This window comes from Vigna unguiculata, chromosome 10 (assembly GCF_037176805.1).
Source record: "Vigna unguiculata cultivar grain cowpea cultivar isolate G323 ecotype 2 chromosome 10, ASM3717680v1, whole genome shotgun sequence".
NCBI classification, from domain to species: Eukaryota; Viridiplantae; Streptophyta; class Magnoliopsida; order Fabales; family Fabaceae; genus Vigna; species Vigna unguiculata.
In genome coordinates, this window is record NC_140801.1 from 49,460,411 (window position 1) to 49,472,545 (window position 12,135).

General features: G+C 31.1%; 1 protein-coding gene across 1 annotated transcript; it reads left to right on the plus strand.

The window, feature by feature from the left end:
• Window positions 1-227: 227 nt before the first annotated feature.
• LOC114167449 (NAD-dependent protein deacetylase HST1-like protein) lies at window positions 228-3,788 on the plus strand. The gene is made up of 5 exons (XM_028052544.2): window positions 228-369; window positions 526-571; window positions 856-1,499; window positions 1,752-1,899; window positions 3,606-3,788. Exons 1-4 carry the CDS (start codon window positions 364-366, stop codon window positions 1,896-1,898), a joined length of 843 nt encoding a protein of 280 aa, XP_027908345.1. The 5' UTR covers window positions 228-363; the 3' UTR covers window position 1,899; window positions 3,606-3,788.
• Window positions 3,789-12,135: the final 8,347 nt, after the last annotated feature.

Below are 12,135 nucleotides of genomic sequence, written 5' to 3' on the forward strand. Positions count from 1 at the left end.
GTTATGTATCATCAATAGTATTGCAAAACCAATTCCACGAAAACCTAAAACAAACAAACAACACCAAACGTTTCTGTAAATGAAAACCTCCCATCAGCATGTGCAACGTGAAAGTGAACAAGTACTGATGAGAAGACTAACATGATGACTCTTTAAGCATACTATGCTACGGACACACGAACATGGTTGAGCAACATGGGGGCCAGTGACCACGTGGCACAGCCTAGTTCAACCACCAATGTTGGTCCTCTTTGCGGGTTTATTCCTGTTCCTTATTATGTTGACCTCCACACTCCTTCACCCATTTCAATATTACCCAGCACAGCCCCATTCTCTGGCCAGCTTTTCTGAACGAGAAAAACAATGAAGGTGATTGAGTTGAAACCATGCACACAACCATTTTGCTCCTCATGCATATTTTCAATTTCTTGTACTACTTTTCCTTTAGGTTGGAAGTTTATCATATATATGTAGTGTTCTTATATAGGTATTCATATGTTATCTTCGTGAATTGTTTTGTCACAGATCTTCAATTGGGTGCACAAGAGGTTTCACCATAACTCTCTGAAAGGTTTGACCTCTATCTATAAGAACTTCTCTCATTTACAATTTAATAAATCTCATCCTTCAGAAGCTCCAAATATGGTGCCTATGAAGAAACCTTCATGATTATGCACATAGGTTGTTTGTTCTTTTTTTCAAGAGAGTGGCAACTTTTCTTCTCTGATGAACTCTACTGTTTAACCAACTCTGGGATCATGTGATCCATTTAACCAACCTTGAATAGTATGATAAGGTTTTGTTTTTTATGTAGTGTCATCTTCTCTTCTAATGAATCTTTTGGTTTTCACTCAGATGGGTTTGCTTCAAACATGAAAAAAACTGAACCTGCAATTAACAACGCGGATAGTCAAGCTTTGCTGAAACAAGTTGCCCTTACTGAATCACTTGGTGGATGGGAAGACGGCATTCTAACCATAGGCACTCTTGGCTATGATCCCTTGAAGTCTATGAATCCTCACAAAGAATACTTTGCTTTGGAAATTGAAGTTGAACAAGAAGATGGTGAAGGAGAGAACGGCATCATGGTGGATGAGGAGGAGGAAAAGTGCTATAATGCTGAGCACGAGGAACTGAATCCATTGATGTACAACACGTTTGAGCACAACTTTGAGGATATTGTTAGTGAAAACTATGATGATGGAGATGTGGTGAGGAGTCTGAACGAAATTGTGGTGGCTCCACCTGTGATTTGTGATGAAGTGATGGAATCATACGATATGGAGGCTGATGAAAAGAAGAAGAAAGGAGAGAGGATCACATTGGCTGATCTGTTCTTAGCTGATTCTGATGTTAAGATAAAGCTTAACCCTGCCAAAGTCTGTCACCTTGCTTCAAGTGAAAAACCAAACCTTAAAGCAAAGCATGGACTCTCTTTTGCCAAGAAGCTCATTCCCCGCGTTAAGGACAATCCCCATCCAATGAAAGATATAAAAAAAGTAAGTTATTACAAAAAAACAGTAACAGTTTTCATGTTCAGTAAATTCTCATTGATATATATTACCAATGATAAAGTTTATACTTTCAACCACTCGAAAATCAATGTTTGCATGATTCTTTAAACTAATATTACAGTGTCAAAATTTTGGTTGTTTCTTGGAATTTATATGTGTGTATGTGTATAGTGTTGGAACCACAGATTGCAGATTTGCTTGAATTAATTTGATTAAGTAATTTGTAATGGTGTGTAGCTGATGAAGAAGATGTTGAAGAGGAAAATCCACCCTGATCTTGATGTTAAGAATCTCAAACCAGAAGGGGAAGAAGTGAGTGCAGCAGCTTTAAATGATAATCACATGAATGAAGGCAATGACTCAAGTTATTTCCTTTCAATTTAAGGTATGGTAGCTCCAAAATCCCCTACATATATTTTCAATTTATTGAGTTTAACATCATAAGATGATTTTAGCTGATGATGCACTCACACATTCACTGATTAGGCTAGAGCGTGTTAATTAGATGGCATAAATTTAACACTGTTGGCAACTTTGTTTATACTTTTTTTTTCTCTAATAAACAATCTATATACTAATATAGACATTCTGCAACTGATTTATATTTGTGAATTTAATCTTTATCATAATCATACTGAGGTTAAACTCGTAATATGTGTATTATTAAATCAATTTTCATCAGTGAAACACTGTCAGAAAAAGCTTTATGACAAACACTTGTTTTTATTTCTAATGGTTGTAAAACCAATATTTTTCTGTACACTCATAATCTTTACAAGAAACCTTGGCTTGTAAAAAAAAAAAAAAAGAAGCTCTTTCAATAATTTTCTCATGGAAACTTTTTGTTTAGTGAGAATTAGGTACCTATAATTCCATGCATGTAAAACCCTTTTTTTTCAACCTCAACATCTTATCGATTTAACAAGACATGGCTTAGAAATTTACCACCACTACGTATATAACATATACTAGAGATATGTATGCATGCATTTTCGAACAAGGAGGTCATTTTCCAAATGATAGTCATGGACCAATTATTCATAATAAATGGGTCCCTCCTACAAAATAACCCTGAAAAATTCCAAGCATGGAAGTCAAAATAACATCTTCTCATCAATCTTAAAAAGTTGCATTCTCTTGTTGTGACCTTTTGCCAGCCAATCTGATAGCAAAAAGAGGGGACAAAAGCTAAGCTATATTATCTATTTATATTATAATTTTATTCTCAATTTTGATCATAATCATGTCTAATGAATTGAGATGTCTTGAAAATTAGCTTATTATACGGTATTCATTTCCACAATTTCCAAAACTTTAATCTTTTCTTTTTACAAAAACAAAGGCACAGGTTAACTAATAACTTGATTAAATGGAAATCGTGCATTATACAATAAAATTATCAAATAGATTGTAAAATATTAGCTTTTTGTTAATTATATTCCTTTTCATAAAATGTAATTTTTAATATCATTTCATTTTATATATGTAATTGATGTATAGCTATAATTGAAGGATTTGATGGAAATATATAAAAGTAAACATAAAGACATACACATGATCATCAGCTTGTCAGCTGTCAAAGACTATGAGTTTTGTATTGGCATTCTTCTTATCATATAGCTATTATTGGGTTTGAAAGTAACTACATGATTCTTCCATGAATTCGATCTGAAAAGAATGAACAAGAAATTTGTATTTCTAATTAACATATTATTAACAAAGTTCATATTGCTGATTAACCATTTATAAATTGTTGAGTTGAATCAATTTAGAAAGAAAAAAAAATTATAAACAAAAAACAAATTAAAGATACTACAACTCTATATACTACGGTTTATTAACCAAAAATAATTATAATCATATTCAGATATATCTACATTATATTCAAAACTCAAGACATGAAGAATGATGATAGGGACATATATGCTGCAGTACACACCATATCTCACTTTTTATAAAAAAAAAAAAAATCAAACTTGTATGGGTAAAAAATGAGTTACTCTTAATGATGTATAAATTAGTATTTATACTAGAGTGTTTAGATTTGTTAATTTAGTAAATATTTCTGATTAGCAGTTAATGATGTTGCAGGTACTAGCTAGTGTTGAGCTGGTGGGAGTATCAGTGTTTAATTATGTGGAAACGTAGATTTGTTTATGATATATGTAAGATTAAATACTTAGATTTTGTTCTTGTTTCTTTATGACCAATGCATTGAACCCATGTGATTCTGTAATTTGTGGTATCCCTTTGCTTCTGTTGGCTTTAGTTTAATTTGACGTAAGGAGTGGATGTCTCAAGTATATGTGCCTGTGCTTCAGGTTTATATTTTGGCACACCTTTATGCATAGTTTTAGATAATAAAAATAATAATAATAATAATAATAAATGGCTTTAATGCATGCAACCAGAACATTTATGGTGCAAAGAAATCAATTAAAAAACTTCCACCAAAAAATGACAAGCGCATAAGTCATGTAAATCGTATAAATTTTATTGTGGGTACTGCATCGTTAACAACAAAATAATATAAGTGTCACAAAAATTATTACGTCCCCACCCCCTCAAAACTCGGTGCTTAGTGTTTGTCTAATCAGAGTGATAGGCTTCTAAGAAGGGTATTAATGGGGTGAATAAATGAGAAGTTAGCATAACCTCACATAAGACATTGATACCACTCTCAATCCAAAATCTTAAAACAATGAATTTATGAGTCTTTAACTTTATATAGTATTTCACTTTTTTCATTCTTAACTAAAATAAAATTTACATTCACACTTGAATTTCCAATACAGAAAATTCATGAAACACAATGTAAGAAACCAATGAATAATATGAGAAATTAACATTATCAAGTTCTGTTTTACTATCGTTCCATAATGATTAATTCATAGAAAACATGTCAAAATAGGGATGATTAGTGTGAAAATGAAAAATAACATTGTGTATACTGCATGGGTTAAACGCAAAATCATCATTCAAAGTAACATGGGTCATTTTTTTTGTAAATAAATGTTCTATATAATATCAATTTTCATTTTTTGAGCATCGCTTTCTCTTTTTTATTCGGGTGAAGATGCTTATCAAGTGATATCACCACAATGTTGCCCCTTCATTTTTAAAACCCGAGGAAATAACATTTGCATCAAAAGAGACAAGTCAAAAATAAAATGTAAGAGAGTTTGTTTGTGCAAATTAAGAGTTTCTTATTGGACACAACACAAATCTTGATTTCATAATTTTGGTACTACCACTCAAATTTTTATTATAAAAGACAAGATAATTTTCGTTTATCTAATATAAGTTACCTAGTATCAAATATGTATTAGACGAAAAGCATGGTGCTAGAACTTTATGGAATAAGTTGTATTTATATTTATATTTATATTATCTATATATAGTATAGTGTAAATTAAACTCACTCTTTTTACATACATCTTTGCGTTCAAACTCATGGGGAATCTCTATGTTCATAAATAAGTGTTATATATATATATATATATATATATCAACATACATTTTTTATCATAATCAACATAATATACATCAATAAAACAATTGAAAAAAAAATTATAAAGAAAATATTAGATTGGTTGTTCCAAACAACCTATGTGATATTTGGCTTGGTTAGTAAAAGAAATCTACATATTAAATCGGTTTTGATACTAATCAATAATATATGCTATTTTTTAATCAGCTTTGTTTCCACCTATTCTTCCAACCTGTAATTGTAGTTAATTTCAAGCAACTGCACCCGATTAAGAAAAATGTAAATATAATATTAGTTTAAATTAATAAATGCCAAATTATACTTAAACATCAAACTATAAGTAAATTGATTATAACATTACTTAGTGAAAAGTAAACTAACTATAACAAAATAATTTAATTAACAATAATTTAAATCACATTGATATAAAAAAATCCTAAAATGAGAATAATTTAGGTATAAAAAATCATATAACTTTATTTCGTACTTTCTCAATTAGTTTTTTGCATGACAACTTGTTTTGATAACTTTTTTTTGGTATCCCTTATCAAAACAAAGTGTTGTTATTTTTCCAACTTCTACTTTTTAAAAAATAAAAAGTAAAAGTTTACTATATGGGTTTTTTTTCTCTACTTAAGACAAGTAGTTTTCTTTAAACGAAATTAAACAAACCCACCCAACATAAGCTCAAAGTTGGAAATTTAACCCTTATAGCAATTATCGGTTAATGGTGTTTTCTTGGAGGAAAATCAACAAAGATGATTAATTCAATTATGAAGTTAAATAATTTATAAAGGACTCACCTACTCCTAGAAGCTACAAATTAGAATTTTAGTGTCAAATTTCTCACAATATTGACACAAGTGTACAATGAAAAATAATTTTTTAAATATACACGGTGATAATCGATTATCACTTATGATAAATAATTAATGTAAAGTGAAATTATTTTCGAAAAATAGTTTTTTGGCAATAATTGATTAATGTTCTCAATAATTGATTATTAACGGTAGTTATAGTTTGACCTTTCATATTTTTAACCTAATTTTAAAAGTGACTTCCATAAATGAAAGTGAAAGTTCTTTTTACAAAAATAAGGAGTTGAGTTATATCTCTATGTGTAGAAGCTTTGAAAACATAGTGTTGGTAGTGCGATAACTTTCATCAAGTGTAATTTTGAATGATTGAGTTTTGCTCTTATTGCTAGGTAAAAAGAGTCATCCTTTTTGTGATTCAAATGAGCTCGTGACTTCAAGGAAGATGTTTCTTCGTTTTTTTTGTGACTCAAGAGGTGTCTTTATCGTTTGTAGGATTCAAATGTGGTGTTCATCCCTTATGAATTTCAAAGGAGATATTTCTCATATTTAGTGTAGTTTTAAGATAGGTGTTTTCTTTATTAAAGTGTTCCTAATCCTATTCGTAATCCCAATTTATATTAGTGTTTAGTTAATTTCTCTCTTAAGAGTAATTAACAACTGGAAGTATGATCTTTTTATCTATAAAAACAAAGTCAATTGCATGCAGTGGTGGATCTTGACCAAAAATGTTGGAGGGGGCAAAGTAATATAATTTTGAGATCATTAGATTTGATCATTAGTATAATGTTTCAAAAAATGACTTCTCCAATAAACAATTTGATCATTAGTATAATGCTTCAAAATATGTGAAGAAATAGAATCTATATTGTTTTCATCAATAGTTTATTTTTTATCACTTTTAAACAATACATGTATTCTTTTATTCTTTATCAATATATTTTTCTATAAATAATATTAAAAAATAATTTACCATAATTTAATAAAAAATTCAGACACGTAATTATTAAAAGAAAAATATATTATAGTCAAGTTACAACTAAAAATCGGTTATGAAAAAACACATAATACATTCTTTTTTTTCTATATTCATAAAAAAAATGAATAGACAAAAAGCTAATGAGATAAAAATAATATTTTCATTATCAAGTGAGACAAGAGACAAGAAAGGAAGAAGATAAATGAGAGATGAAGGCAAAAATAATGAGTTCGTGTCTAACTTTTTTTTTCTTAAAAAACGCAAAGAAAACATATAAGAGTGAGATATAATTACAATTTGTGAAAAAACTAAAAAGACAATAAGAAGAAAAATAAAATTATATTAATAAATATTTGATTTAATTACTCTTTTGATTCTTGTTTTTGTTTAAAAATGTTAAGTTGGTCCTCTAGTTTTTTAGTCTCAATTTGGTTCCGATTTTTTTAAAAACTAATACAATTTAGTCTTTTACATAAATTTCTTGAAATGAATCAATGATTCTTCGTTAAAATTGAAACTCTTAAAACTGATGATTTGTTTTGTGAGTGTAATTAATATAATCCTAGTGTCAATTTTTGTTGACAAAAACAAGGACCAAAAGAGAAATTAAACCTAATTTTATTAAATTTTATTGATATATAAATATTTGAAACAATATTTAAATAAAGTTCAATGCAAAATATACATTTAAATAAACTTAATTTTGTTAAAAATATCAATTTTGATAAAAATACCATTGTAAAATTTATATAAAAACTAAATTTGATATAGGAATGAAATTGATTTAGTTTTAAAAAAATTGAGACCAAAATAATAAATATAGGGACTACATCGAAACTTTTCACATTCAATACGTGGCACTGTCACAGTCACATTACATTGTCTCTACCACGTGGCACAATGTCAGATTGACACGTGTCAATTTAAAAAAATATAAAAAATTAAAAAAAAACATGTGCTGACACGTGGTACACAGTTAACACCGTTAGTGTACTACTAACGGCAAATACCTAATTGCAACAAATTTTCCAAAATAAATTAAGTCAAATAAAAATGAGGGAACATACTTGAGATTTCATTACAAGAATGGGACCTCTGGAATGATTTAATCATATTTTTTTCTTTATTATCTATTAACATTAAATGTTGTGCTTTATAAAAAAATAAACAAATACACAATTTAATTTTTATTAATAAAAAATAAACAAATACTACCTACAATTTAAAAAAAAATAATAAATTTCCATATATTTATAATATATATAAAATTTAAAAAATTCAAAATTTTGGGGGGCCACGACTTATTTCTGCCTCTAAGAACACCCACCCCTGATTGCATAAAAGTAAAATGAAATTAAAAGAGAAGGATTGAATTCAAAACATAAAATAGAGGGTTACACTTTCATCCACCCAACGTAACCCTTTTGCAACCATAAGAACCTGAAACATCGAAGAAAGGGGCTTATTGCGACAGTTAGCATCGATGATGAAGGGCAAGTAGTGGTACCACCACTAATCACTCCCGATAAATCGAGAACCTCATTTAGAATTGGGAATTTGAAGACCGTATGATATCAGAATGATGGTATGGAAATTATGACTTTAGAAAGATGAAATTAAGGCAAATTTTGGAGAAAATGACCTTGAAAATGACAGATTTTAGGAAAGACGATCTTGGACCTTGCTTCTTTGTGAAATAGAGAAGGAAGAAAATGCTTCCTCTAAATCTTAAATTTTTTTTCTCTCACTCAATTACTAACAACTTGAATTCGTCCGCTAATAATTGTCACAAAACAACTACCACAACGTTATTGAGAAATATAATTGTCAATAAAATAGATATCAATATTTATTGTTAATTTCTCTCGATAATTATATATTATTGACGAATTTTAATTCCTCGATAATTTCAATCAATAAATTCAATATTTCTAATAGTTTTTTGTCTAGTTTGAATAAATTTAAAGAAAGCATGTCTCACTTTATTCATACTTTTGATTTACTTATTTTTGTTGAGTTTTGTGTAATCATAAATAATATTTATATTTTCTCCCATTTGAAATATCATTTGTTTTCACACCACCATAAATGGTAGGGGACCATAAATGGTAAGGGTGATCATGGATTGAATTTTTAATAATCCAATCCACATCCATTTTGGATCCAAATAATTGGATTAGATTTTCGATCCAAATCTATTTTTTCAAAAAAAGTAGATTGGATTTTTTAAAAATCCAGATCCAAATATTTAGATCAAGTTTAAATCCATATCTAAATATTTGGATCAAGTTCAAAATTCAAAATCCATTTTTTATAAAATAAATTCAAATTAATTTTTTTAAAACTTGTGTCCATAGGACTGACACCATAGAATTTGGTAGATTTTTTGTCGGGGCCAACGAGGCCAAATTTTAGCATGGGATGAACTTGAATGACTTTCGAACGAATTTCGGTCGGGGACGACGTGACCAAATTTGGGTCAAGGTTGACTTGACAAAATTTCAGTCGAGATCGACTTGATTGGATTCGGTTGAATTTCGGCCAGGGCCAATTTTGCCTAATACGACCAAATTTTGGCCAAAGCCGACTTGGCCAAATATGGCCACATTTGGGCCAAGGCCTGATCAGTCAAATTTTGATCAGAGTTGACTCCACTAAATTTGTTGGTCTGAACCAACTTGACTGAATATGGTCAATTTTTTATGACAGCCGACTAAGTTGAATATAGTCAAATTTTGTTCGGGACTTACTCGAACGAATACCGCTAAATTTGGGCTAGTGCCGACTCGACCAAATTTTGATCATGGCCAACTCGACTAAATTTGGCCAAATTTAGGTCAGGACCGACTCGCCTAAATATGACCAAATTTCGGTCGCGATCGACTCTGCCGAATATGACCAAATTCAGGGTAGGACCAACTCAGTCAAATTTTGGTTGAGGCCAACACGACCAAATTTTGACCGGAGTCAACTCAACTGAATTCGATCGAATTTCGGTCGTGACCGACTCAGATGAATACGGCCAAATTTTGATCGTGACCGACTCATTTGAATACGGCTAAATTTCATCATAGGTTGTCTCAGCCGAATACGACCAAATTTGGGCCAGGCCCGACTCGGTCAAATCTCAATCGAGGCCAACTTGATTGAATTCGACCGAATTTTGACTAGAGCCAACTAGTTCGTCTCAACCTTTAGCCTAACCTAACCAAAAATATAAACTGAAAATTTGGATTGGATATTTTGGATTATCCATTTTGAAAATCTAGATTTAGAGTATGGATATACAATCCATAAAATATATAAAATGTAAATCAGATTGATATCCAAATCCAATAAAATGGATTAGATTTTTAATAAAAGGAATATTAAATGGGTTGGATCATAGCAAAATTGGATTGGATCATGAAAATTAGATATTTTGCCCATCCTTAGTTTAACTTTTCAGATCATCCTCTACTCCATTCCGCTCATTTAAGAGTTCAATAAATATAATTTATTGTTGTTATTCTCATAATTTTTATTTATAGGTTTAAATAAACATTAATTATTACTTTTACCCTCATATTTTTATTCTTTCACTTTTATATGTATTTAATCTCTTTTTATTAACACATTTTTTTACAAGAGTATAATTTAAATTTGTTTTTACAAATTTATGGATACATTAACAATTCTTTTATTAAACTTCTAAAATTTTTAATTAAATTGTAAGGTTTAAAATTTATAAATATAAATTTCAAGGTTTAGTGTTTACGGACGTTTCACGTTGCACGTCGCACATCTCAAGTCTAACGTCTCACATCGCGCATCGCACATCTCACGTCGCAAGTCGCACGTCTCTCACGTCTCACGTCCCACGTCCCATGTCCCACGTCCCATGTCCCACGTCCCATGTCTCACGTCTCTCGTCTCACGGTCTCACGTCGCACGTCCCATTTCTCACGTCTCACGTCCCATGTCCCACGTCTCACATCTCATGTTTCATGTCTCATGTCTTACGTCTCACGTCGTGTTACGTCCCACGTCCCACGTCCCACGTTCCACGTCCCACGTCCCACGTTCCACATTCCATGTCCCACGTCCCACGTCTCACATTCTACGTCCCACGTCCCACGTCCCACGTCTCACGTCTCACGTCTCATGTCTCATGTTTCACGTCCCACGTCCCATATCTCACGTCTCACGTTTATGTCTCACGTCCCATATCTCACGTCTCACGTCCCACGTCATACGTCTAACGTGTCACGTCTTACGTCCCACGTCTCACATCCCACGTCCCACGTCCCACGTCTCACGTCTCACGTCGCACATCCCACGTCCCACGTCTCATCTTCTACGTCCCACATCGCACGTCTCACATTATTGCACTGAAATACTTCATTCTTTCATAAAATAATTGTGCTTTGGTTTACTGGTTATAGTATAGCTAAGGTTCTTCTTTGTTGTTTATCCTTCTTCAGATAATAGTTTCTTATTGATCAAAAGAAGGAAGAGAAAGAACATTATTTTATCGAAAATACGAAAGCTAACATTATGCAACAACAGTAATTTAGAGCTTTTGCAAATGTCTGCTATCATTACATGGATGATTTTAGAAAAGTGTTTAGATGTTGGCAAATAATATTTTTTTATTGGTTTTCTGTTCTGACATTCAATATGCGAAGAGATGTGTCACAAAATTCTAATCAAAGGTGGGCAAAAAATCCATTTTTTGTATTCCAATCTATTTTTTCTATGATTTAATCCATTTAATATCTATTTTATTTAAAATTCAATCCATTTAAAATCCATTTTATTGGATATGGATATCAATCTGATATATATTTTATATATTTTATAAATTGGATATCCATTCACTAAATCTAGATTTTCAAAATGGATAATCCAAAATATCCAATCTAAATTTTCAGTTTATATTTTTGGTTAGGTTATGCTAAAAGTTGAGACCGAATAGTCCAAATTTAGTCGTATTTGATTGAGTTGATGTGACCCTATACAAAATTTGGCCGAATTTTGTCAAGTCGATCTTGATCGAAATTTGACCCAGCTGGTCTTAGACAAAATTTGTAAGTATTCGGTTGAGTTCACCCCGACCCAAATTTGACTGCATTGGGCTGAGTCGACCTAGACAAAATTTGACCGTATTCGGCCAAGACAACTGCGACCAAAATTTGGTTGTATTCAGCCTAGTTGGCTCCAGTCAAAATTTGGTCGAATTTAATCGAGTTGGCCCCGATTGAGATTTGGCCTAGTCGGCCCTGACCCAAATTTGGTCGTATTTGGTTGAGACAACCTAGGGTGAAATTTGGCCGTATTCAAATGAGTTGGTCACGA